This window comes from Histoplasma capsulatum, genomic scaffold (assembly GCF_000149585.1).
Source record: "Histoplasma capsulatum NAm1 scaffold_12 genomic scaffold, whole genome shotgun sequence".
Classification (NCBI taxonomy): domain Eukaryota; kingdom Fungi; phylum Ascomycota; class Eurotiomycetes; order Onygenales; family Ajellomycetaceae; genus Histoplasma; species Histoplasma mississippiense.
The window spans coordinates 141,975-168,619 of NW_001813971.1; the positions used below are offsets into that span (position 1 = coordinate 141,975).

Genomic DNA, 26,645 nt, shown 5'->3' on the forward strand with positions numbered 1-26,645 from the left:
TATCCGTTAAAGAAAACGACCTGACGTTCAACCGCCGTTCACCAGATTTGCCAAAGGGCGGCCCTGGACATGAAATCCTCGTTTCTTGCGTCGGTCTCTGTCGTTCTCCCGGTAGGCCAACAATCTCAGATCGGGGATTTAGACGTCAAAACATCCCAAACTGGATCAGCGATGACTTGCGGCTTTCAGATGGCCGTGCTGGTCAACATGAGAGGTACGACTGTGAGTTAGATCGGAAAATGGATATCCGAAACGGCGGCATGATTGGCAAGATAATGGAAGAGTGATGCGCTAGCGAGAAAATGGAGCTGAGCTCTCGACCGCCTTGGTACTAGAGAGAGTGTGTGGTCTCTATGATCTAAGAGTGTGCCTGTAGGATTAAAGGGCCCGGCTGAAATGGCCGAGACGACGCTGAGGGAGGTCAGCAAAGAAATGATTCTTGAATCGACTGTGATTCTCTCCAGTCTCAAACCGCGCTTCCTATTAACAAAACCATTCGGCCATGTCAGCCGTGCAAGTGTGCTGTTGTGATTTCAAGAGTATTCTGGCAAGACGTCCTCTACGACTCGGGATATGCAAATTAGACATTCAATTGCCGGATATATATCAACTCCATTGGTGGGGAATAATAGAATAGAGGCAGATGCTCAGATGATACAGGAATGAACGCTACCGCTTCCAGCTCCCGATCTTCCGCCGGCGCTTCTCAAAATTCGCGCCAATATTTATGCCATCGCCTCTCGGGCCATCCTCCGTAGCCCGTCTCTTCCGGCTCTTGTCCAGGGCAGTGCTTCTGCCACTATCTCGACCACGACGCGTAAGTCGTTCGATTCTATCTGCCCCTTCACCCAGGCTTCTCCAATCCTCGCCACCGTAGCCAGCCGGGCGGCCTTCTCCGCGCTTCGCCTGTCGTTCCTTCTTACTCTCCTTGGGCAGTCGCACGAAGTTGCCCTCTTCATATGCTCGCCTTTCGAGTTCCTTCGCCTTCTCCCTTTCGGACCGCACCATCCTTCCTCCAGCCCTGATCGTCGTGCCAATGCTAGGCTCTGCAACGGGTGCACTGGACATCTCAGCCGATACGAATTCGTCAATGACGGCAGATTTGGCGGTGTGACGGCTTCGTTTTTGCTCGCGACTATCTGGCGTCGTAGTTGGGAGGGCTGTGGGTTTTATCTTGGGTGGCCGATAGATACCATCACCGGCATCCCTCCTACTCGGAACTTTCGATTTCTCTTGATCTCGGGTTCCCCGTGAGAATGCAGCTACGTTAGGTCGGTACGCCAATTCATCAACATCTTCGTCTTCATCACTGTCTTCAGAACTGTCAGAGTCGCTTCCTAATCCACTTTCACTTTCGCTTCCGTTTCCACTATTATCTTCATCTCCCGGTTCTTGTGTTCCTTTCCGGAGCCGTTGTTGTTTAAACACAGTGTCTCGTTGATTTCGCTCGGCATCATCAGCTGCCTTTAGCACCTTATCAACCTGATATTTTAACTGGCCTTCCAATGGTCGCACACCACGTTCTAAAAACACCCGCAGCTCTGTCAATTTTTTCACAACATTACTGTATGGAGGTGCATCCGTGACTTTCCCCTTTCCTTCACCATTCATTCCGTCCCCTGATCTCCTCATGGGCAACTTCCTCAGTTGTAGAAGCATCACAAAGATAAGGTTTTGAAGATAGGAGAGGAATATTTCGTTCTTTGTGTCGAGAAGTGAGATACCATCCAGAGGAGGTAATATGGATGCATTGTTCCCTGAAACATCTTCGTGTGGCAGGGAGGTCGGGAGGGATGCGAGCGCACTTGAGAACGTCGCGGTGAGGGTTTCCAGAGAACTTGATAGGGACTGCGCCGGAGCAGAGGTCGTCTCAGTGTCGATAGGCATGGCAATTAAATGACAGATCGATGTGCTGTTTCACCACCTCTAATCCAATTTGGAGCACCTCAGACCTGCATGTAATAGGATATTCTTCCTTCCTAACTGTCGGTTGAGAAGTTTTAACAAGTTCTAATTTTTTTTTGAATACTTATCACCACGTGATCTAGAAAACATATTCACGTGATCGATAAGCCAACCTTGGAACACAACCATCTCTAACTATCAAACTGAAAACTTTTCCACTTTAAGGAAGCGGTTCCTAGCACCAGCAGGATCAGTTTGTTATAAATGTGCATACCTCGTTCGGCACTGACGGATATGGTCTGTCATCTTTGGTTCCTCTGGACCGTTTCTCCTAACCCAAGCTTCAGTACAGTTCTTTGTTGGAAAATGCTTCCATAACAAAGCCCTCTTTCCACTGACGAGTTTACCCCTCGTATTGCTGTATCGCTCCCTCTGGAAACCTCAAAATCGACAGCATCTCTGGCTTGTTTCCTTCTGCAGATATGAAGATATGCCATATTCGTAGATGCTGGTCATGAATTCCTCCGATGCTACATCTAAAGAGCGCCCAACACGCATGCACATGCAGAGTAATGATTTTCCGTTTCAAACGGATGATGTGTATGCTCTTTGAGCCCAGAATTGTTTTCTCATTCATACTCTCATAAATAATGGTTTACAATGTTCCCATGAGATCTCTTATCATTCGCACAACATAATGTGTATTTTTGGTCTTCTAAGTTCGAGGTCGGTTGTCCAGCTTCTATGTATCTCTATATAAGCTTGAAGACTAGACTCTATTATTGAGTTGTCGACATGGATAACATTGAGTTGCCTAATCGTCCTTATCTATGAATGGATGCTTCTCTCTGGGTATGTACGCAGCGTATGCCATATCATCAATGATTTGACTTTATCCGCAGTGAAATAGAAAATAGAGGTTCATTAATAATGTGCACTATGGAAGATTTGAAGTTTCTTTCCAAAGTATCAAAGCTTGTGATAGAAAGAGTCAGCATCAAAAAGAAAAACAAAATGAAGAACCAAAAAAAAAAAAAAAAAAAAAAAAAAAAAAAAAAAAAAAAGGAAAGAAAGAAAGAAAAGAAAAGAAAAAAGAAAAAAGAAAAAAAAAGGGGAGAGAGAGCGAGAGTGAGTGAAGAAAGAAAGAAAAAACCAAAGCGAATTAAAGAAAGTATGGTCATATACAAATGATTTCTCTGAAACTCCGTCTGTAAACAAATGCGGCCGCGGCATATCAGACAACTGATCCGCGTCTTTCGTATCCATGAAGAACTCATGTCTCCTATCCTTGGCAAACAACAGGCTTCCGTCGTTTTACAGAACTTCGAAACTCAAACTACCATTAAGCTAAGGTACCAGAGCGTTGCTCCTGAAAACGGCACACTGCGACTTGCAGATTGATAGATAGTGTGCATCAGCCTCCAGTACCCTTACCATTGCTCCATCCATGCGTTCCTCTTGAAGCAGATATTCTCACATTCCAAGAAAATAGCATTGGCCTCTTCATCTAGACCTGCATCCACCAAGCTCAACTTGCGCCACATATTCCAAGAACGCTGTGAACAGAAATACGCAATGGCTTCTCGTTTCTACGCCTTTTTCTCTCAATGCATGAAGGCAGGTTTGCTGGATACCGCCATGCTAAAGAGCTACAGAAAGCTTGAAAGGGAATACCATCCAAATATGTTTGCCGGACTTAGAACTTGTCACCCGATATCATGGTTACTGCCTCCCCATCATCACGGCTGGTGAGGTTATTTCCTTGTCATTGTTTGCATTGGTTCATCCGGGGCATAGATGTTTCCGCATCCCGTCCCACCGCCGCTAGGCCGACTGGTGGCGGCACAGGCAATGGCTAACGAAATATGGGCCCAGGCCTTCCCATTGCTCTGGGATGGGCCGGGCGGGTCACACCTCAACCTACTCCGTAAGAAGGCTGTTGTTGAACAGGGTGGGAAGCAGATTTGGCGCGATGGGGCGGTGCATGCCAGACGACGAGGTTTACTCATCAGTCACTTTTGATTCAATGATGACTTTGAGCACCTTATTATGAGCAATTGTCCAAACGAAATAGTATGGAGAAGGCATCGATAAGTGACTTGCTGTTGGTATCCCGGGAGATTGGTACTGTAACATCCACTGTGCATGTTTGTCCCCTTGACCCGGAAGTCTCATCCCATGGCTCCAATCAGCGAGCGGCGGATGCAGCGCGATTTAGCTTTGTTTTAGCGGAAATTGCAAGATTTGACAGTAAATTCACAACCCAACAGTTCGGAGCAAAAGACTCGGTACAGCACCAATAAAACGACATCTCCCACCAGTCAGAGGTCGAGCGGGGTTTTGGGCACGGTGTGTCCCAGGGCGTTCGCTGCCCTGGCCCGTTAGTTTACTTTTCATCAAATCACTGACTCGAACTCAAATTATTACAACGCTTTCAATGTCATTCACCCTAGGGCTCGGGAGCCTGTAGACTGCGTCAATATGGTGAGAACTCCAACACTCGACACGGATGTAGATCAGCCAGATAATCATAATACGTGTTACTCTGTGTTTGTACTCCGTACAGTACATTGTAATCCGTACTCCGTATGTGCTGCGGGGATGCCAAGAACCCGAATTCATCACTATCCCATGAAAGCGACGTAAAAACTATGCACAACACAGCCATCCGCACCACCTAATAATCCCTGAACCCAGAACAACACGGGCCCCTCCCTCGGCTTCAAAATGCTCATTCTTGCAAGCCAGATGGCGCCAGCAATCAGGTCAAGCTAATGCCTACCCCTGGTAACCCTCATATCCAGCAGGATAATTGACGTTGTTTGTTGCCAAATGCTTCTGCAGCGAGAAATAAATAGTGCTAGCTCGCTAGGAATATGGAGTGTCGGGATTCTTTCGTCCATGTGTTGAGAGGTTGTTCAACCGACCGCGGATGAAGCGATGAATCCTTTTCTGCTTCCGCTCTTCTCTCTCTTTCTTAAAATTGCGCAACTTGTTTTAACGGTTGATGTGGAATTATATTGGTGATGCTCAAATCATTACAAACATCCCCAAGGCAGGGGAGCAAAATGAATGAAGGGGAACAAAGAAAAAAGTAAGCTGCGAAATGCGCCTTCTCATATGCTGACAGTGAAATGAAAACGATTGAACCATGCCCATCGTGAAAACAGCAATACAAACGCCGATTGTTTAAAAGAGCGGACCCCGGAGACAAAATAAATTCATGCAGTGACCGCTGGCTGTTTTCTCAGAGAGCTGTTGTATGTAAAAAGTACGTACGCACTTTGTACACGAGAACTTCATTCATGTCTGCTTATGTTTCGGGTTTTTGACCCCAGACGACATAACTATTGCCTCGATATCAGTTTTGGGAAAGAAAAAAAGAAGAAGAAGAAAATGAAAAATCACCACGATGGGCAGACAGGAATCAATGCTAAAAACAGGCACTCACTAGATATGCAATGGATGGACTCCCTTCGTCTGCACAGCAGCGCGGACCTGCGCGTTCAGTTCGTCAACCTCCGCTGTGGTCCAGCCTAGTATCTCCGTAAATGGAATGAGCGTGAATGCCTCCACCCCTTCGAGATAGTGTGACGCCATCATTGCCCCAATGAGTTTCTGCCGGGACCGTTTACAGTTAGACTAGGACCACATCGAGAGAGAACGTGGGACAGAAAATGAGAATGTGGTGTTCTCACCAAGCGTTTATTCTTTGGCCACGTGCCTATCGGTAACCTCATTGTGCGCTGCTCGATATTTGTAAATCCGGCCTGTTCCATCCAGCCTTTCAGTGACGGGGCATGATCCATGGTTATGCCTATTCTCTCCGATGCCAGCCTCAGATTCCGAAGCATTTCGCCCACCTTGTAGTCAGGCGTGACGCTGCCATCTTCAGAAAATATGGTGGATGTTGAGTCTTTGAATTCCACCCAGCCGCCTGGCTTTAAATGTCTAATTTTTTCAATAACTAAATAAGTAAAGGAACGATACGCATATCACTTATCCTATGGTTAGGTTTTAACTCAACTGATAATACTTTTTCACCAATCGTGGCCAATCCTTGATAGATCCCATCAAATACCGGCAGTGTATGAAGTCGTATTGTTCTGTTTCTATCCAATCTTCCTCGATATCCTCGACTATGAATTTGACGTTCGGCGGTGCCCTGCCTTAGGGTTAGCTCTGGAAAATATCACAGAAGGGCTATGAAAAAAAACATTGCTCCTCACCATCGCGGCTGTATCGGACTTAAATCGACGCCAGTCTATGCAATTAATTCGTTTCAACAGGCTCTTCTTTCCTAGTAAAATACCGAAAAATTGCCCATATGGAAATGCTCACCAATTCTGCTGAGGGATATAGATCCCCTGCAAAACCACACACGAGTTAGCAGCGCGCGGAACTTGACTTAAAAAAAAAAAAAAAATAGCAGCTGCGGATTAAATATTCCCGCATCCGTACCCATTTCAATCGGCCACTTGCCCGTTCCCGTTCCTGTATCTAAAATTCTCTTCCCGTCCGGGTTGAACGGCGCCATGAACAATTTCTCATCGCACAGATAGTAAATCGCATAATGGACGAGGTTGAGTCGATCTTGTTCCCGTTCGTCATTGGGGAACTTGTAGTCTGTATATATGTCTCGTCAGCGTCAGATAAATATACCACCAATCGCTAGATGCCGGCAAACTTGGATGGTAATTTCGGGGGCCAAAAATACGAAAACGGTTTACGCACTTCCCTCTCGATACCGTCTACCGTTTTTCCATTCGTAGTGGACAATGGAGGAGTGGAGAGATTCGGTAAAGTCCAGCCTTGATTGATACGATGAGAAGAAGGGTCACCAGTGTAGATATAGATTTTTTTTTTTTTTTTTTTTTATTTTTTTTTACATGGAAGGAAAATGGGAAGTTCGAGATGAAAACAAAAACAATGGTAGCATACAGCTCCTCGCTCAGTGTTGCTCTGTTTTCCGCAGAAGACTGCCTCAAGCTGATATCAGCGAACATTCCCAGGAGTGTGATTCAGAGCATGCATATATTCATCCAAGCTCAAATTAATGGACGACAAAAGCCGGACGAGTTATGAGGAAGGCCGTACTTCGTCAACCTCGACTCTGCTGCGGTCCGAAACCCTCTCGCCGTCCAACTCCATCGTGATGCGCGCAGACCAAACTTCGCTTCGAAATCGGAAGGCTAAGAACAAATACTAGAAATTAAAATAATATCAGGAAGTCAAAAATAGAGAATTTGGTTTGGTTTGGTTTGATTGATTGATTGATTTTTTTTTTTTTTTTTTTTTTTTTTTTTTTTTGTGTGTGTGTGTGTGTGCTGTGATTTCTTATCAGGGAGAGATGTCGGAAAGATGGTGGGAAATGACTTAGAGGGCGGCGATAGACGGAGGGCGGCCAAAGCCGTCTTTGGAATCTGCGGCGGATGCGAGGCGAGCTAATAAATATCTGATCACTCGTCACTTGAAGGAATCGACTTTGCAGTGGGGGATTTTGAATTCATGGCGGGCAATTCAGTTAGCTTTTGTTTAGAACAGGCCCATGTCATCACCGTAGCGGCGGCGTTCGCCCCGAAACGATGGACTGCTATTTCATAGGCTCCCGGAGTCAGTCGAGTTGAACTAGCCTGCGCAAGTTCCACCAGAAGAAAGGGTTTGGCTTTGGTTGGGCCCAGGTTGGGTCTGCAGCGCCACGGGCTGTGAGTGATGTACAGATTACACAGTAGTCGGATGTCCCCAGGGCTTGAAGCCTGAGGGGGCGTTCGATCTCCAGACGAAGAGACTCAAATCCATGAAATCCATGAAATCCATGAAATCCATGTCAGGATTGCCTTTTCCAACTTTGCAAGGGCGACATCCCACAACTTTAAACCGACTGTGCGGGCTGTGATAGGCCTGGCAGGCAGACAAAGAAAATTTAACCGTCGCAATCGTCCGGCTGAGACGATTACTGCGCACACTATGAGTCTATCAGCACAGACTATGCCCTTGGGAGTCGGGGGATCTGCGCCATCAGTATGCGGCCAGGGAGCCACAACGTAACATCATCTGGGCTTGTTGCCACAGCTCTATCGACATTGGCTGGGGAGTTTGTTCAGGCAGTGCCGAAGGTATCCAGCACAAGCAACATACGCTGATGCCAATGGGGGGGATTGATGCAGGGCTGCGGGCGCTGGATGGCCCAGGATGGTCCAGGATGGTGCGAACCCTAATAGGTCCCAGGTGCTGCAAAGGAAAAGTTGAAGATGCTATTTCTGATGATTATTATCCCTCATATTCTTCTTCAACCGTGGTGAAGGTTTTCCGTAGACGACGGCAATATTCCAAGAGTCTGGTAACTGGTTTTTAAATTGTTTACTAGAATAACTATCTACTGAAACAATAAAGTGATGTACTGTGGTCTGTACAATCAAGTGAAAATCAAGATGTAGAGACTGTGCAATCTATTCCGATCTGGCATTTGCCTTCATCCCGATTAATGCCCACTAGCCAAGACCTAATTTTTCTTTTCTTTTTTATTTTTCTCTTTCTTTTTTCTTATTTTCCGACCTGTGCATTTCAATATCTTGATACAAAAAAAAAAAAAAGTCAATATCCAGACTCAAGCCCAACCCGTACCCGTTCCAAACGCGTTGACTCTGCCATCGTTCCGCCCCTTGAATTCGAGTTTAACTTTCCTTCAGTCTTGTTCCCTATCAACCTGGACAATCCTTCCTTCCACCACTGGAGCAATAGCCCGTGTCCACGCTGGCGAACATCCGTCCGTTACGCGGTCCACTAATTGTATTTTGTCAGGTTTAAGTCCGGCTTTCCGTTGCCATTTTCGGACGAATTGTCGAGCCACTATCTCCCTGTGGTCTGCATCCTCGACAGAAAGAGCAGCCGTTGTTACATAGGTACATGGCCAACTTAACACCTCAGGTTCTGAGTCGGATTCAGAATCCATGGTGCTCTCATCCTCGCTGATACTGTCTCTGCCAATGTCATCCGGCTGGTCCCGGCGTGAGACCTGATCCTGTGTTTTACCCGGTTGTTGTTTGGGTCGTGGATTGTATTGGAAGCTGGAAAATCTTGGTGGGCTGGCATTGCCGCTTATGGTTGGGTTTGAGATTCGCTTCTCGGGCTGCTTTTCTGGAGAGGCAAGCGGGGAGGTGGCTTCCAACCAGCCAGGCCCGTGCCAGCGTTCATTCACGGAGTCCCAGTGACGATGCATGCTGGGGCCTAGCCGATTCCATTTGCCAAGTACCTTGAGACTGAGGAAATACTGTCGGAGAATAGTGCTGATCAGAGTCCCGTTTTCCTCAGAGATGATCTCTTCCACTTCCCCACCTTCGGACTTTGCAAGGAGAACCGTATACCCATCCTTCCCCCGCGCCATGTAACCGCGTGTCGCGAGCGTGTACAGTTTTTCATCCTCGAGATCCTTTCCCCCTAATTTAACAAACACAATGCGGGATCCACTTGGTGCAGAAAGTGAGTATCCATATTGAATGTTTGACACCTGGGGGAAACGTCCCTCGAGAGCTGGTAGTTGGGAAACACCATTTTCCAATGCGGCTCTCAGCGCCCGCCCCGTCACTCGTAACACAACCACTGGGTCCTCAAAGGGGAAGCAGCTGAGAATATCCTTCACCCTCAGAGGTCCGGGAGGATATATCTGATCCCCACGAATAGTTCCTGATGCCATCATCGCACAATCCACATGATGATGAAACCGCATCAGGTCACATACAAAATTGCCAAGGTTAGACTCCTTCCTCCGCACAGTCGAGAACCGCGCATCCAGCGGGTTCGCTGTGTAGCCGACTGGTTTCTGGAGTTTTGCCTTCAGTGCTGAGGTCAATTTGTCCACCAGCTCTACTGTTGCCGGGTCCTCCGGTATTGCTCGAACCACGTCACGGCGGGTGATGGAGAAGTCCCACCCGCTATCGTCCGTCTTCCGCCATGCTTCGATGTAGCTTAGTTGTTTAAAATCCGTTCCCGAGCGGAGTACATGTGTAGAATTGATGAGGCTGTGTCCGTAGAAATGGTCATGGCCGCCTAGTATGATATCAATGAGGCCTGGTGGGGTCCTGGTCGCCAATTTGTTGTCGTTCGGTTCTCGCTGATGGGTCACGGCGACGATGAGATGAGCACCTTGTGCGCGCAGGCTGGGCACTAGTTCCTCTGCAGTTTCTGACGCGGATTTGTATATGATATTAGGTGGAAGCGCGTTGACTGTATCCAGCCTAAAAATAGAAAAGTTGTCAGCTTACGATGTGTCAGTCATTTGTATCAAAATAAACCTATGAAGAAGAGCATGGTAATTGTTTTCTATTCTCTTTCCTCTTACCACTCCCTCTCCCCAAGTCCAATAACTCCAACTTTCACCCCGTTGGACTCCAGCATGCACGTCTTAAGACAATTGGCCAACGGCACCCCGTCGCCCAGCGCAGGGTCAAGCACGTTCGCCAGCAGCCATGGAAACTTGCACTGGTTCCTCAGATGCTGAAATTGCTCAACTCCAAAGTCCAGATCGTGGTTCTGTTAATAAATGAAATTCCATTAGTTCAGACACAATGATCAACATTTAGTATATTCACTCACCCCAATACATGCAACATCGGTGCCGGCCTGGTTGAGGAATGGCACCATATGGCGTCCTTTCGTAACAGAGCTCTCGAGACTGGGGTTGAAAGCATCGCCTGAGAAGAATGTGAGTAGCGGCGGCAGGTTGGCGAATCTGGGGTGGTTGCGGTAGTAGTTGATGAGGGTCTGGAAGCGCGGGGTTCCGCCGATGGGCTCTGCAGAGCCGGCTCTAGTTTGAGTTGAGGAGGTTACGTTGTAATGTAAATGATGCAATTAGAGGAGTATCTTACTCACTCGACATGGTAGACGTCGTTGTAATGGAGCAGGCGGAGGTCTGGCGGCCCTGTTCGCCCGCAGTCGTAGGTGGTGGAGAGCCCCGCCTCCTCGGTGGGCGACATCGTATATCGTGATATTGATGGATTCAATATTCAGCGTGTTAGGTTCGATGTGCTGTGGGATTTCTTGGTCTATCTAAAATTGCTTAGAGAGCTCTGATTTCTTTATTGACACGCAGACTGAGAGTGGGAGTTTCAAAGGAAGAGTTCTCCTGTTCATCCGACAAACCGCCAAACTATGCAATCCGGGAGCAAGCGTCCACCAACAGAGTTGGTTTTTCTCAATGTCACACACACTTGGATTTGTTGTATCTTTCTTGCTACTATTATTGCTTCCGCTGCGACTGTTAGCTCCGAGATTGGTTCATTCATTCACAATAATCTCATTCCAGAGTCGATAGAACCATCCCCATGTTGAGTCATTTTCACCAAATCGGTGATTTCTCTGTTATACAAGCGGGGTGAGCCTTGATCGCAATATTTCAATTGACATAGATATTGCATAATCATACGTTATGGTTATGCAGCAGTACAGGTACATGATCATATCATTTCATTCATTATTCGTGGCATTAATAAATAAAGATATATCCCGAACCGAGTAATCAGCAAATGAGTTCCAATTAAACTCCCGCCAGTCAACAGAAAAGCATATCTTTTATAGAACCGAAAAATGCATAATAGCTTGGGGTAATTACGCCCGTCGGAAAATGCAAAACCTGGGGAATGGAAAAGAAGACTCGTCATTGAGTAAGAAAACCGGACTTTGGTACTATCCTATTCCACACATATAGCGCAGAAGATGCAAAAAACAAACAAATAGCAAGTTATAATACCCGAGATCGAGCAGTTCCCGAAATATAACCTCAAGAGGAAAAATTATGTGAGAAGAGGAGTGGTGCCCGAAATAAAACCATTAGAATTAAGAAGGATAAATAAACACCAATAATCTATTTTATTCTCATATATTCCGCTCGCTCATCGTCCATCGGCGTTTTATCGGTAGCTCACGTTCAGGGGTCGAGACGCTACCCCATAGACCATGCTGGGATAACAATCTCGATGAGACCTGTGGCCGCGGACTTGCCGTTTCCCTCGAAGCAGATATTGGTTTTGGATCCTCGAAATTGGGAACCAGATCGTCTACTGATTCAGTTCGATCGGCTGAAATACTTGACCCAGCGCCCCAAAGACCGGAGGATGGCGATTTGCTTGCAGAACTGCTGCAAAAGTACGGCGGGGATGTTGCCTCTGAATTGCCTTGTTTTCGAGTCAAAGAATCCCCGATAGTGAAATTTTCCTGAGGTTTGGTGGAGCCCGAAGTAGACACGAACCTGCGGTGGTACGCGGAGCTGGAGGTTGGGAAGCCCCACGGCGAGGACGCCTGGGGCGCATGGGAAGAATTGGCGGTCGTTCGGAGATGCTCCGTCGACGAAACGAATTTCATCTCATACTCGTCTGCTAACTCCTTGGGCGGAGAGTCTTGTTTGGAAGTCGCTACAATTGCGGTTCCCTGCCCAGAATGCTCTGCAGTTTCAGGCTTCCTGACTGCCATAGTCAACGAAGTCATGGCGACATCAAGCAGAACTGGTTGACCCGTTAATGCACCAATCAGCGCATTGCAACCAGCTCCGTGAGATATTAAAATTAAAACTGTCTCCATGGCATCCCCTTCCTTTGAAATCGCATTAGAGGGATCAGCTGTTCCCGGACCTTCAGATCTGTACCAGTCTATCATATGTTTGAGTCCATTGCGGAATCGCTGATGCATCGCGCTCCATTCTTCACCATATTCCCCCCCACTGCCCCAATTTTGAGGATCGCGCATGCTATCCCATTGGGAATCAATGTCAATGCAGGCGTCACGAGCATGGGATACGTAGCCCGTAGGAATCGGATCCGATGGCGAAATAGCATAAGTTGGGATGGGAGGTACGTATCCCGGATAGCCTGCTGGGATATCTGCTGCGATTTTCGAAATTCCAGCTCCTGATGGCTTCATACCACCATTTGCGCCCGTATCGAAGCTGCCAGAGCGATTCCTGTGCGCAAGCTCATAAGTCTTGGGCGCCCCATGCTTGAAAGCTCCACTATTCTTTTCACTTCCATCACCGGATTCGGCTTCTTGATGTTTTGCCGCGCCGCTGGCAAACGGGTTAATCCAGCCTCCCGGGAAGTTGCCGAACATTGATTTCCCGTCAGCCTCAAGACCAGCTTCGATTGGTTCACCGCGACGCAAAAGTTCCGCTTTCGCACAGGCAATCATCATCATAGAACCCGGGGGAGGTGAAATATGCTCGAAGTAGTCTGGCGTGAGCCATTCCCCAAGAAATGCGTCAAGTCGAAGTTTGTATTTCGGGACAGGTGTGCTAGGCGACTCGGGGGTTAGCTTGGAGAGAGCAAGGCCAATGCTCGGTTCTGGGATAGCCGAAAGCTGGTTGGAATCGCTGCCTCGAGCGGCGGGGGAGCCTGAATGCAATCGACGATGTTTGTTTTGTGAAGATTGACTACAGTCAAGAGGAGAATGCTTGCTAAGCCTCATACCCGCGCTCACTCCGATAGCGGTTTGTACACAGCGGAGGAAGGGTGAAGTGTGGATAATTATTCTTTGCTTTCTACTCAATTGGCTCTCCTCGCCGCCATTCGTGCCCAGCCGCACCAACTTTTCTCTAGTTCGAAGAAGGTCCCGTATCCGAATACCGAGTGCACGGGCTTGATTCCAACCACCATATGTAAGAGGAGGGTCGTAAGGTGTGGGCGATGTTAAATGCCACTGTTTGTCCACCGCATCCAACCGAGCACCGTGCCTGAGGCTCAATCAGCAAAAATGCCCCCTTACAGCAATAGTTGGGTAGCAAAAAGAGAACGGAAAGTAAGTAAACTACAAATCGGCACCAACTAACCTCGCAATAATGATCACAGCCGGAGGTTTCCCCATAGCTGCCGTGAGGGATACCTCACCAGAATTCAGTTTTTATAACAATGCGTCTTGAAGGAGGCAGGTCCGACGGTGGTGATTAGCAATGTAGCGGGAATTATGGATACCGGGCTGGTAATAGATAGAGTAAGGATTACCCTGAGCCTCGCCAGCTCATTGTCCTCAGAAGGCTAAGATTCCAGCATAATTGACTTGACCTAGTTTTGAGAAACTCGGAATCCAACGGCTGGTCGTCGTGGGGTAGAGGGCGAGTATATAGGCAACAAAGACGCTGCGAAAAATTATAGAAAAGGAGGGAATGCTGGGAAAAATATAGCTCTAAAATAGTAACGGGTCAACCTGCTCAGAACACCAAGCTTTCGCCTGAAGTTGGCTTTTGAGATGAGATTTTCAATTTAGTTGGTTCTGTGATGGAGCTCTGAAGGCGCATGTGATCGCGGGGCAGCCAAGATCGGCTTATATAAACAGAGAAGCTTCAATGGCTTTAGTTATCCGACTAACTTAACTAAGTTAGTTTGGTAGCTAGATATAGGTGGGTCGGGTTACGGCGTGTTCGAACCCGAGCCTTCACAATAACCAGGTTATATGCAGAGGCGCAGTCACTCAGCCATCAACGCCACTGCATATAACCACTAGATATATATATATATTATCACTATTATATTATATTTAAAAATATTTTATATTTTATAGTTTTTAATATTCAATTGATTTTTAATAAATTTTCAATTAATTGAAAATTATTACATTATTTATATATTTTAAGAGTTCTGTAGGTGCACGGGCTGCACTAGCTAGATCTGATTACATAACGAGGTCTGGTGGCTTACTTAGCGAGGTCGACTCTTCTGTACGCACCTTAATTGTCATCATCCACCGTGTTGCTGTACCTTTTATCCATCCATCCCCAGCTTATAACCGTCCGTTTGAGTGTATACCGTAAACCATCTTTCGTGCAACTTAAACAAACCTCAACCCTTCACTTCGATCCCTGATTCCTCTACCTGACTACTCGCTACATTGTTGTTGCTGTGGTCCCATTCGTCAATTCTCCTCAACCCGATCAAGCCTCCTTCCGATTCCTTCCACTTCATTCTACCGCTTCTGAACACCGTTTCTGTCCATTTGCAGCCTACAAACTTCCTGGGTATATCAAACACTTTTGATTCTGTACCCTCGCCATGTCCACCGCTGCTCGCCGCCGCTTGATGCGGGATTTCAAGGTACTATCTTCCATTTATTTTAGCTAACATGGATTTTCCCAACTAACTCACGTCTCTCTGGATAGCGTATGCAAACAGACCCCCCGGCTGGTGTCTCCGCCTCTCCTATCGCAGATAATGTCATGACTTGGAATGCCGTCATTATCGGTCCGGCGGACACTCCCTTTGAAGATGGCACATTCCGCCTCGTCATGCACTTTGAAGAACAATACCCAAACAAGCCCCCTGGAGTGAAATTCGTCAGCCAGATGTTCCATCCAAACGTTTACGGCACCGGGGAGCTGTGTTTGGATATATTGCAGAACCGCTGGAGTCCAACATATGACGTTGCTGCTATCTTAACCAGTATCCAAAGGTATTGTTCGCTGAAAATATTTCCTAGTTCAATGCTACCTCCTGCCGAGAGAAATCAATCCTAATCAGATTCTGTTCAATCCAGTTTGCTTAACGACCCCAACACATCGTCACCAGCCAATGTGGAAGCGTCCAATCTCTACAAGGACAACCGCCGCGAATATACGAAACGAGTACGGGAAACAGTAGAGAAGAGCTGGGAAGATTAATATCCGAAACCTATCGACTCAACGCTTCCGCCAGTACCCTTGGATCGATGGACCGTAGCATTGCAACTTGATCATGACTTGTGGATGATTTTTTTTAGCAATATTTTACCACCGCACCGTGGCAATTCTTGTGCCTACCTCCCCTCTCTTTGGCACTTCCATCACTGCCGCATTATCCCTTCTCTCCTTTTATTCCTCTTGTCATAAAATGCATGGCAATGGAAATGATGTTTGATTGATACCTTGTTATTGAATCGATTGCCTTTTTGTCTGACTTTTTCTTCTTCTGCTGCATTTTTTAATTTTTCCTGTTCCTCTTTGCCTCCTGAACTCGAGGCTTCCATATTTTCTCAGCATGGGGTTCTGGCGCTGCTGCTTATTCTTCCACATATATAACCATCGGTATCTTCTCTTCCTCTTGTCCACTTTTTTTTCCAACCCATAGCCTAGCTCTTCTCTAATCAGTCTATATTTTCCTTGTTTATTGCCCTATATAAATACTGAACAGCGGGAAATAGTTGAATTGTAATTGAATTGATAAATATTTCGCCATAGGCTTACAGACATACAAACTCTGGCCGCTTGATACTTTACTCCCACTCACTGGATGGTACCTTAGAGACAATTTAATCAAGTTAGCGATAAGGTACTTGTATATCGCCAATCATTTATGTTATATGGTCTACAATCACCATAATAACATTGCCATCCCACGGCTTGGGTATGTTCCGTCGCGTATTACATTATGGTTTTTTAGAGTTTAGTGCAACCAGGTAAAGTTTGTTTACATGTCTTTTTTTTAAAACATCAACAATGACAATAACAATAACAACAATGAATCGCAGGAGTGGGATTTGTGAGTGTCGAAACATTTGAAAATCCAAGCTCGTAAGGGAAAGGGGAATAGTTTAATAGTAAGAAAATATTGCGTTGTCGATATCATCAGTGGCACCCAGGCCGCCCAGCACAATGGAGGAGCAAAATGTATAGAAGAGTCTGTTTAATAGAGGACGACTTGTTGCGCAGTCTTCGACACAAAACATATGGACATACATCCGATAATCTAAATAACTACCACAATATTAAATTGCATCCCCTGAGGTGTTTCAGATTGTGATGTCTGGATAAGACGGTGATGCCAAGCCATGTGTAGCCTTATTAATAGCCTGGCAAAAACATCCTCTAGTTAGCACATTAACTTTACGCAGCGTACGACCGCCTCGCCCAATCTACACACCTCTCTATCGCTATCCATGCCGCGGGGCACTTCCCACGCATCTCCGCTGTGCCTGTTCTCTGCTCTTTCACGACACGGTTTTAACGCGTCAAGAGCCAACCTAACTCGAGCCCTGGCTCATTAGACACTCTCCCTGTCAGCCACCTCAGTCCTCTCCTCCAACACCACCACCACTTGTCCTCCACTGAGACCATCGCTCAATAGTTTAGTTTGGGGGGATACGCTTGCACCCTGCCCTTCGTGGGCTCAGTGCTTTCGTTTTTGCTTTCGTCCTACCAGTGTGAAAGAACGGTGAACGGTGACGGTCCAGTGCCTATAGTTGAGCAACCATGGCGTATGTAAACCACAAACAGTTTCTCCAATATGCCAGCCCCTTACACGGAATCTCATTGCCATATATCTGCCAATGTCAATTATTCTTTCTGGTTGCTGACATTCGCACACAGTTCGAGCGGGTCGGGCAGCACCAACACCATCAAGGGTATGACATCAACACTATTGTTGATATTGTTGATAATATTGTTATTATCGTTATTACATTTTTCTTTTCGCTTATTCCCTCAACATATACAGTGATCATGCTCATACATCAATACAGTTGTTGCCAGATTCCGGCCCCAGAACAAAGTCGAACTTGCCAGTGGAGGGGAGCCCATTGTTGAGTTCGAAAGTGATGACACATGCAAGATCAATGTAAGCTTGAGACTTTTGCTTCTTTATTCTTTCCTTTCCACCCTGTTGTTCCTTGTCCTCAGGCACAAACTAAATCGTCCGACTTTTGGAACAATAGTCAAAAGAGGCCGCGGGGGCCTTCACGTTCGACCGTGTTTTTGGAATGGACTCCAAACAACAGGACGTCTTTGATTTCTCCATCCGCTCCACCGTCGACGACATCCTGAATGGCTATAATGGAACCGTCTTCGCCTATGGACAAACTGGTGCCGGAAAATCCTACACGATGATGGGTTCGGATATCGACGATGAAGTAGGTAAGGGCATTATCCCACGTATCGTGGAACAGATGTTTGCGAGCATCCTTGCTAGCCCGGGAAACATCGAGTATACCGTTCGCGTAAGCTATATGGAAATCTATATGGAGCGCATTAGGGATCTGCTGGTGCCACATAACGACAACCTCCCCATCCACGAAGAGAAGTCGCGTGGTGTTTACGTCAAAGGCCTGTTGGAAATTTACGTCTCCAGCGTGCAGGAGGTCTACGAAGTCATGCGCAGGGGCGATGCGGCGAGGGCCGTAGCTGCAACCAATATGAACCAGGAGTCTTCGCGGTCCCATTCGATTTTCGTCATCACTATCACGCAGAAGAACGTGGAAACGGGCTCTGCGAAGAGCGGCCAGCTATTCCTCGTCGATCTTGCAGGTAGTGAAAAGGTCGGTAAAACAGGCGCCAGCGGCCAGACGCTGGAGGAAGCCAAGAAGATCAACAAAAGTTTGAGCGCGCTAGGGATGGTCATCAATTCACTGACGGATGGCAAATCGACACATATCCCTTACCGCGACTCGAAGCTTACGCGGATCCTGCAGGAGAGTTTGGGTGGTAACTCGCGGACGACTTTGATTATCAACTGTTCCCCAAGCAGCTACAACGATGCTGAAACGATAAGTACGCTCCGTTTCGGAGTACGGGCCAAAGCAATTAAGAACAAGGCAAAGATTAACGCGGAGTTAAGTCCCACAGAGCTTAAAATGCTGCTTAAAAAAGCCCAGGCCCAGGTTGTCACTTTTGAAACTTATATTAATGCGCTTGAGTCGGAGGTACACATCTGGCGGACTGGGGAGACGGTACCGAGGGAACGGTGGACTCCTGCTAGATCCTCTGATGGGCTGAGCAACATGAGGGCCGAACTGCGGGGGACTCCTCGGCCCGGGACGCCGTCTCGCCTACAAAAGGATGTCTCAAGATCAGAGACCCCCAGCAGGCCTGATTCAAGGATTGGCGAACGCTCCAGCACGCCTAGCATCCTACTTGAGAAAGACGAGCGGGAAGAATTCTTACGACGGGAGAATGAACTGCAGGATCAAATTTCAGAGAAGGAGACGCATATTGCCAACACGGAAAAAGATCTTATAGAGAAGAAGGAGGAGTTAAAATTCCTTAAGGAAAATACGATCCGGACGGGTAAAGATAATGAGAAACTTAATGCCGAGGTCAACGAACTGCGGATGCAGTTGGAGAAGGTCTCATATGAAAGCAAGGAGGCGTCAATTACCATGGACACGCTGAAGGAGGCCAACGCTGAACTCACAGCAGAACTCGACGAACTGAAACAACAACTTCTCGATGTTAGAATGAGCGCCAGGGAAACCAGCGCTGCTCTGGATGAAAAGGATAAGAAAAAGGCCGAGCGCATGGCGAAAATGATGGCTGGGTTCGATCTGGGAATGAACGTGTTCTCTGACAATGAGCGCAAGATCCAGAGTCTTGTAGACCGGGTGGAAGCGCTGCAGGCATCCAACGCTGCCGGGGATCCGATTGCAGCCGACGACCTGGCTGAGTTTAGGGCAAGTCTTATTGAGGCTCAAGGATTCGTTCGCCAGGCGGAGTTGACAGTGAATCACCGAAGCGACTACCAAGAATTACCGGACAACAAACGGGTGGAGCTTCAGGATCGTATCGCATGTCTCCAAAGGCGATATGAGGAGGTGCTCGAGAAAGGGCTGAGCAAAGAAGACGTGGAAGAGATCAAGACTCGTCTGAGTCAGGCGTACGAGGACCGAGAAGAGCATCAGTCCAAAATGGTCGAGGAGCTTCGAAGCGAATTAACACGACGGGACAAGGAGTTGGAGCGGTTACGACAATCTCTTGCTGAGGTACAGTCCCGTGGGGGGCCTATCAATGGCGCTCCCGGCGCCAACGGCAGCGGCGGACCCGCAGTTAACAGCAAAACACTCCAGCAGCAGATCGCAGATTTTGACATCATGAAGAAATCGTTGATGCGTGACCTTCAGAACCGGTGCGAGCGAGTGGTGGAGCTGGAGATCTCCCTCGACGAGACGCGCGAGCAGTACAAGAACGTGCTTCAGTCTTCAAATAACAGAGCGCAGCAGAAAAAGATGGCTTTCCTGGAGCGGAATCTGGAGCAGCTGACGCACGTGCAGCGACAGCTGGTAGAGCAGAATGGGAGTTTGAAGCGCGAGGTAGCTATTGCGGAACGGAAGCTCATTGCGCGCAATGAGCGCATTGAGAGTCTTGAGAGTCTTTTGCAGGATAGTCAGGAGAAACTTACTGCAGCCAATCATCGGTACGATCTCTTTCGTCTCCCATTTCCATGTCAAGCCGCGTATATGTGTCTAACTTTCAATTTTTAACATACAGGTTCGAAGCACAACTCACTGGCCTCAAGGAACGTCTGGAAGCCGCAAAAGCAGGGTCAACACGTGGTCTCCCGTCCTCAGAGACAGGAACGTTCAGCTTTGGCGGCCCACGTATAGCCAAACCTCTCCGTGGCGGCGGTGGAGGTGTAGCTGACTCAAGCGGCGGGCTCGTGAACCCCACCCTTTCTGGGCTGCAGTCGCAGGACGCTTCCAGCTCCGGTTCAGGTTCGGGGGGAGGGAAGCGCACCAGTTGGTTCTTCGATCGGCGATGAAGTGAATCAAGATTCGTTGTGGCCGGTTTGACCACCTTTGAATAGGGTTGGGGTGTTCGCTTATAAGTCGCGATTAGGCTTCGGTGCAGCAGTTGGGTGTTTTTGTGTTTCGTCGGGGCAACTAAAGAGACGAATCTATTTAAGGTGGAAAAAGAGCAAGTGCGGTGACTGCTTTTCCTCTGAGGCGTGGTGTGGTTGTTGCAGAGATGGGGGAGAATTTCTTATTACCGTTCTTATCGCTGCTATCGTGTTTGTCCCGCCTTCCAAGATGGCGTATTTCATTGTAGATAGATTCATTTGTGAAACTTTCTTCTTTCAGTGGAAAAGTTCCCCATCCCCCCCCCCCCCCCCCCCCCCCCCTATACCACCACACCATTTCGTTCGGATTTGGTTCCCTTCCTTTTCTTTGGCTCATTTTTGGACATCCTTCACTCACGAACTAGAGCTTCTCCACCTCATTATCTTCCATGTTTTCTTTTTCTTTCATATGCTAGTGTAGACGAAGCACGTTGTATGTTCACGAGTGCTTCTTCTATCCAGTGAAGCTAGTTAGTTGGGTCTTGGAGGGATTGCATTGGTTCGTCCCGTGTGGGTGGTGATCGAGCTCTAGTAACTATTAGAATCCTACGGAGTAACTAACTAAGTTAGATGACCTTAAGTTACGTCAGCATAACCTGCACACCGAGTCCCAGCACGCTGGACATCTCGACATCTCGACATCTCGACATCTCAACACCAACGCCGTAACAATCACCTTGCGATTGGAGCCACCCTGTCTCATTCGCCCACTCCAGACATCATACTCCACTTGCATAACTGTGCACAGATCCGCCGCCAAATCCATTATTTGTTCTATGATATGGGTGTCGGCCAGTCCAAGCAGGTCGCTGCGTCGGCTGTTGGGCGGGAAAAAGAGGAGATTGCACAGCGCATGTCCAAATTGAGCGTGGCGGGGAAAATGCAGGAAGCGTTGGAAACTTATGTCTGTGTTGATGAGGATCGTGAGTATAGAACATCTCGATTATAGTCTACTTAGTTCCATGTCGATCGCTGACCATGCTCCTTATGCTTATAGCCCCAACCTACTCCTCATCGAAAAGAAATACCACTTTGTCTTATCAGAGACGAAACATTGGGAAAAGGAGTTGCTTGCCGATCCCAAGGTAATCGATACTCAGCATGCTGCATTAGCCTTTATGGATATCCCCCTAATATTCATACTTCACTAGAACCGGCTCGCCTTATCCGCTCTGTCATCGCACTCCCCCACAACCATCATTGCTAACCACGCTGCAGAAATAGCCGATACTCAGGTTTTCAATATCAGGATCCCGCTTGAAGGCGCTCCAATCACTAATCAGCACTCCTCCGGCCGTTGCTGGCTGTTCGCATCCACCAACGTGTTCCGTGTGGCTTTGATGAAGCCGTATAATGTGAAAAGCTTCGAACTGAGTCAGGCGTATCCATTCTTCTGGGATAAGATGGAGAAGGCAAATTGGTTCTTGGAGAATGCCATTGACACGGCTAGTGAGGCGTTGGATGGCAGGTTGGTGCAGCGTCTAATGTCAAGCCCCATATCGGATGGCGGTCAGTGGGATATGGTTACGAATTTGGTTGGGAAATATGGATTGGTAAGTTCTATGTTCAACCAAACCTTTAGATCATAAACTAGGAGAATTAATGTAGTAAATATCTAGGTTCCCAAGGAATTATACCCTGATACCTATAATGCTAAGAGTAGTTCGTTCTTGGGCAAACTTGTCACCACAAAACTGCGTGAGGATACGCTTGTCCTGCGCAAAATGGCAACTAGTTTTGATCCTTCTGTCAGGGCATCCATTGGCGATACGAAGAAAAAGTTTCTACAGGAAATTCATTCAATCCTGACCATTTTACTTGGACCACCGCCATCCCCCCAGGAGAAATTTACCTGGGAATATTATGACGCGAATGGCAAGTTCTGCAAACTATCCATGACCCCTTTGGAATTTGCATCGAGCCTTTCAAGCCGTGAAGGTCTTAGGGCGTGTAAAGGGACGGACGTGAACAAGCTATTTAGCCTGGTCAATGACCCAAGGAACTCCTATGAGCGACTGTTGACTGTCGATCGATTGGGAAATGTTGTCGGCGGCCAGCCGCTAACCTATGTTAATGTTGATATGGATGTAAGCGTTTTCTCTTTCCCTTGATTTACGAAGTGTGCGTTTCACTTCTTATAACATACATCATTTGCAGACTATAAAGGCTGGCGCAATCGCAATGCTCAGAGCCGGAATCCCGGTCTTCTTCGGTAGCGACGTTGGGAAATACTCCAACTCAGCATCGGGCATCATGGACACTGCACTGTACGACTACTCTCTGGGCTTCAACGTCAACTTAGGCATGAGTAAGGCCGAGAGGCTACAAACGGGAGAATCATCCATGACGCATGCCATGGTCCTGACAGCAGTACACATTGGAGGCGACGGTAAACCCCTGCGCTGGCGTGTAGAGAATTCATGGGGTGACGCCAAAGGCGACAAGGGCTGGTTCGTTATGACGGATAAATGGATGGACGAGTTTGTGTATCAGGTTGTCGTTGATCCGCGGTTTGTGAGTCAGGGAGTGAGAGATGTGTTGAAGCAGGCGCCATTGACGCTCCCGCTCTGGGATCCGATGGGAGCACTGGCTTGATTGCTATGATTTACGATTTTGGTTACGCTATGATACCTCTAATTTTCGCTTATTATATAGTCGCCGTGGAGTGTTTCGGGAGTTTTTCTTTTATGACTTTCAGCGATCTTTACCCTCTATTCCGTCCGCTGGTTGGGTATTACTGGCCGGAGTTTGCGAGCCACTGATAGGCGTTGCCTCCGTTAAGCTATATATCATGATTCTTGATAAACGTTGCAGCCCATTCTCTATAAGTGAACTTAGCCGGAAGCGCCCCCCATATTGAATTGGTATTCATCTGTTTTGTTTCTAGCCACGTTCAAGTCGACTGAATACTAGTACTTGATTAGAAATTGATTAGCACAACTTCCAATTGACTTCCAATTGATTTATTTATACAATATATATGTTATTTTTCTTAAAAATTTATACAACGACATTACTATCGCTCTCCTACTATTTGTCTTTATGTAATTGCCGTTTCCATGAGCCTGGCAGGAGTTGCCAGGTTGAGCGGAGATCAATATATCTTCAATACGGAATACAAGTAATCTGTACTGAGCCCCCTAGTTGGTGCACGGGCCACAGTTTTAGGCTAGGACATGATCGAACCGCATAATAGTACATCCACTCCGTCAGGGGAATATTAGCCGAGGCAAAAAATGTTCAAAAAATGTTCGACATCGCGGGACGCTAGTCCGTACTGGGAAGTAGAAGTCACATGCTCATACTATCCGCTTAGTCACGGAGAATAGGTGGGGGAGACAGTGGCACATGCAACGCTAAGAGAATTATTTCTCTCCGCCAGCTCCAGCAGCGACGACTGCTTATATATATGTATTTATGAAATCTCGTATATCTTTTTCGTCTGGTATAGCCCTTTCATTCTTTAGCTTTTTCCTTTCCTGAGCGCGTCCTATCCTTTCTGGCGACTCGTGTCTGCCATACACCATCACACCCTTTAACACAATGCAGTGCTCTCTCAAAACAGCCTCCAGGTTCTCCTCAAATGCCTCTATGGTGAGGTCGTCACAGAGATTGGGCCAGGTCCAGAGGCATTTTTCCTCTTCCAGTTTCTGCCAGAAGCAAATACAGGAGGCCTACATCTTGGGGGCTGCACGTACACCAACTGCCAAGGTAATCCTGTCGCTGGGAAAAGAACATGAGAAGAATAAGAAGAATAGCTAACTATCCCAGTTCAATGGCTCCTTTGTCACCGTCCCTGCTCCTGAGCTGGGTGCCGTAGCCATCAAATCCGCCATCGAAAAGTCCGGAGTACCCCCTGAGAAATTCACCGATGTTTACATGGGTAATGTCTTACAAGCATCTATCGGCCAATCCCCTGCGAGACAAGCTTCCATCTTTTCCGGCCTGGCTCCAACCGTCGAGGCCATCACCATCAACAAAGTCTGTGCCTCCGGCCTCAAGGCTGTCGTCTTCGCCGCACAGAATATCCAGCTTGGTCTGGCAGAGGCACAGATTGCCGGTGGTATGGAAAACATGTCAAGAGTCCCATATTACCTCCCGCGGGCTAGCCAACAGGGCCCATTTGGCAATATGAAGCTGGAGGATGGCCTGATCAAGGACGGCCTGTGGGACGTCTACAACCAATTCCACATGGGGGTGTGCGCGGAGAACACGGCGAAGAAGTACCAAATCTCTCGCGAACAGCAGGATGAGTATGCCGTGCGATCCTACAAACGCGCGCAGAAGGCATGGGCGGAGAAGAAATTCGACGACGAAATCGCCCCCGTTACCGTCAAGGGAAAGAAAGGAGACACCCTCGTGACCATCGATGAGGGCTTCGAAGATTTGCGCGAGGAAAAGATGAAATCGCTCAAGCCGGCTTTTGTCCGCGATGGCACAGGAACCGTCACTGCCGGCAACGCCTCTACTTTCAACGACGGCGCCTCCGCGCTAGTAATTACCAATAAGCAGATTGCTCAACGGTACGGTGCAGCGAGCAGGGTTCTTGCACGCATCGTATCGTCTGCTGATGCCGCTATGGATCCCATTGACTTCCCCGTCGCGCCCGCCAAGGCTGTGCCTATCGCGCTGGAGCGAGCGGGCCTAACCAAGGACCAGATCTCTATCTGGGAATTCAATGAGGCATTTGCCGCCGTCATTAAAGCTAACGAAAAGGTATCTTCTACCTTTTGCTTTTTGTCCCTACCAAACCCTATTTGCATTTCTAACCTTTTTTACCTTTACCATGTAGATCCTTGGCCTCGAGAACGCGTGTGTCAACCCCCTTGGTGGCGCCATCTCCTTGGGCCATGCTCTTGGAAGCTCTGGCTCCCGCATTCTCACCACCCTGCTTCACCAGTTGCAACCGGGCCAGTACGGCCTCGCGGCCATCTGCAACGGCGGCGGAGCAGCTACTGCCGTGGTCGTCCAGAGAGTGGAAAAGGTCGAGTGAAGATTGGGGATTTTTAGATAACATGTCCGTTCATTGTTTGTTATAAACAGTATGTATATATGTGTATGTATATATGTGTATGTATGGAGCTTATATGAGTATGTGACACTAGTTGTGTTGTTATTTTCCTTTCTCGTCTTTCGTTTTATACTAAATAAGCTGTTAGCGTTCTGCCATTATATATCAGCACACAATGGCATGTATTACAATCGAACGGATTTCCAAGCTACCAAGCGGTGCAGCGTTTCTTTATACCTACAATATGGCTAGCAGCAGAAACGGTCTGGTCTCAGTTTGTATACTTTCTTGAGGTTCCTGACATTAACCTTCAACAAAACTATTCTTCACATGTACTGTACTATACATGATAGATAAAAAAAAAATAAAAATAAAAAAAATAAAAATAAAAAAAATCACTCAACACAAGATGAGGAATATATATTCTGAAGAGAATATTCTCCAACTCCAATACATAGCGCATGAAGCAGTTACGAGTCTAAGTTAAGATCTGTGTAGGTTAAGTTTCAATCGCCTTCGATCTCTCTTCATTCGTTGAAGTAAAACAGCGGAAATTTGCGGTTTCACCTAGGAAAGGTATTGTCGGGCCAAGCAGCTTTTTGATTATGATATCCCGGTCTGGTATAACTATATATTCTCTTTCTCCTGAGTTTGGCCGCGGCGGCCATCACTGCTGGCAGTGTCCAACAGTTGTCCAGTGTTCCTGGCTGACACGGTATATGAGAGAGACATAATGCAGAGAAGATGATATATACGATACTACACCCTTTCTGATTCCCCCTAAATCCAAGGCCAGGTACTCAAAATTCGTTTCATCAGTTCGCATTACTTCAGTAATTTCAATCTCACGTCATTGAAGCATTATCACTGTCATTTCTATCAGAGATAGAAAACATCCAGCAGGATAACAAAAGAGCTGTCTGGTATAAATGTCTGGACTGCGATCGCTGGGCTCTATAGTATCGTTGAGGGATAACAATAACGGTGTTAATGAAAGCGCCGAAACTAATTATACATAAATATGCAGAAATATAATGTCGTTGATGTGGCGGGGAATGGGGTGTGTTTAAGGGATAATAAAAATCTTCAGAAATGTACCAATAGAAAAACTAAACAAAGAAGCAATCGCAATAAAGGAATGTAAAGGGTCAAACGTAAAAGCAATAACAAGCATC

General features: G+C 47.3%; 8 protein-coding genes across 8 annotated transcripts; 4 read left to right on the plus strand and 4 right to left on the minus strand.

Moving 5' to 3' along the window:
* Positions 1-669: 669 nt before the first annotated feature.
* HCAG_08614 (conserved hypothetical protein) lies at positions 670-1,887 on the minus strand (the record flags this gene model as incomplete). Its single annotated transcript, XM_001536243.1, has 1 exon — positions 670-1,887. One exon carries the CDS (start codon positions 1,885-1,887, stop codon positions 670-672), a length of 1,218 nt encoding a protein of 405 aa, XP_001536293.1.
* A 3,468-nt stretch (positions 1,888-5,355) lies between these two features.
* HCAG_08615 (predicted protein) lies at positions 5,356-7,989 on the minus strand (the record flags this gene model as incomplete). The annotated part of the gene is made up of 11 exons (XM_001536244.1): positions 5,356-5,523; positions 5,604-5,856; positions 5,942-6,070; positions 6,218-6,272; positions 6,367-6,531; positions 6,640-6,716; positions 6,847-6,884; positions 7,003-7,097; positions 7,464-7,498; positions 7,631-7,870; positions 7,955-7,989. 11 exons carry the CDS (start codon positions 7,987-7,989, stop codon positions 5,356-5,358), a joined length of 1,290 nt encoding a protein of 429 aa, XP_001536294.1.
* A 601-nt stretch (positions 7,990-8,590) lies between these two features.
* HCAG_08616 (conserved hypothetical protein) lies at positions 8,591-10,877 on the minus strand (the record flags this gene model as incomplete). The annotated part of the gene is made up of 4 exons (XM_001536245.1): positions 8,591-10,139; positions 10,244-10,434; positions 10,498-10,708; positions 10,774-10,877. The coding sequence occupies 4 exons, from the start codon at positions 10,875-10,877 to the stop codon at positions 8,591-8,593; spliced, it is 2,055 nt and encodes a 684-aa protein (XP_001536295.1).
* Positions 10,878-11,775: 898 nt separating this feature from the next.
* Positions 11,776-13,752, minus strand: HCAG_08617 (conserved hypothetical protein; the record flags this gene model as incomplete). Its single annotated transcript, XM_001536246.1, has 2 exons — positions 11,776-13,621; positions 13,718-13,752. The coding sequence occupies 2 exons, from the start codon at positions 13,750-13,752 to the stop codon at positions 11,776-11,778; spliced, it is 1,881 nt and encodes a 626-aa protein (XP_001536296.1).
* A 1,181-nt stretch (positions 13,753-14,933) lies between these two features.
* HCAG_08618 (ubiquitin-conjugating enzyme E2 2) lies at positions 14,934-15,538 on the plus strand (the record flags this gene model as incomplete). Its single annotated transcript, XM_001536247.1, has 3 exons — positions 14,934-14,975; positions 15,041-15,330; positions 15,415-15,538. The coding sequence occupies 3 exons, from the start codon at positions 14,934-14,936 to the stop codon at positions 15,536-15,538; spliced, it is 456 nt and encodes a 151-aa protein (XP_001536297.1).
* A 1,566-nt stretch (positions 15,539-17,104) lies between these two features.
* Positions 17,105-20,381, plus strand: HCAG_08619 (kinesin heavy chain; the record flags this gene model as incomplete). Its single annotated transcript, XM_001536248.1, has 5 exons — positions 17,105-17,109; positions 17,222-17,256; positions 17,374-17,468; positions 17,566-20,036; positions 20,111-20,381. 5 exons carry the CDS (start codon positions 17,105-17,107, stop codon positions 20,379-20,381), a joined length of 2,877 nt encoding a protein of 958 aa, XP_001536298.1.
* An 859-nt stretch (positions 20,382-21,240) lies between these two features.
* Positions 21,241-23,054, plus strand: HCAG_08620 (conserved hypothetical protein; the record flags this gene model as incomplete). Its single annotated transcript, XM_001536249.1, has 5 exons — positions 21,241-21,386; positions 21,457-21,544; positions 21,695-22,012; positions 22,079-22,546; positions 22,617-23,054. 5 exons carry the CDS (start codon positions 21,241-21,243, stop codon positions 23,052-23,054), a joined length of 1,458 nt encoding a protein of 485 aa, XP_001536299.1.
* A 948-nt stretch (positions 23,055-24,002) lies between these two features.
* HCAG_08621 (acetyl-CoA acetyltransferase) lies at positions 24,003-25,452 on the plus strand (the record flags this gene model as incomplete). Its single annotated transcript, XM_001536250.1, has 3 exons — positions 24,003-24,170; positions 24,231-25,175; positions 25,252-25,452. 3 exons carry the CDS (start codon positions 24,003-24,005, stop codon positions 25,450-25,452), a joined length of 1,314 nt encoding a protein of 437 aa, XP_001536300.1.
* Positions 25,453-26,645: the final 1,193 nt, after the last annotated feature.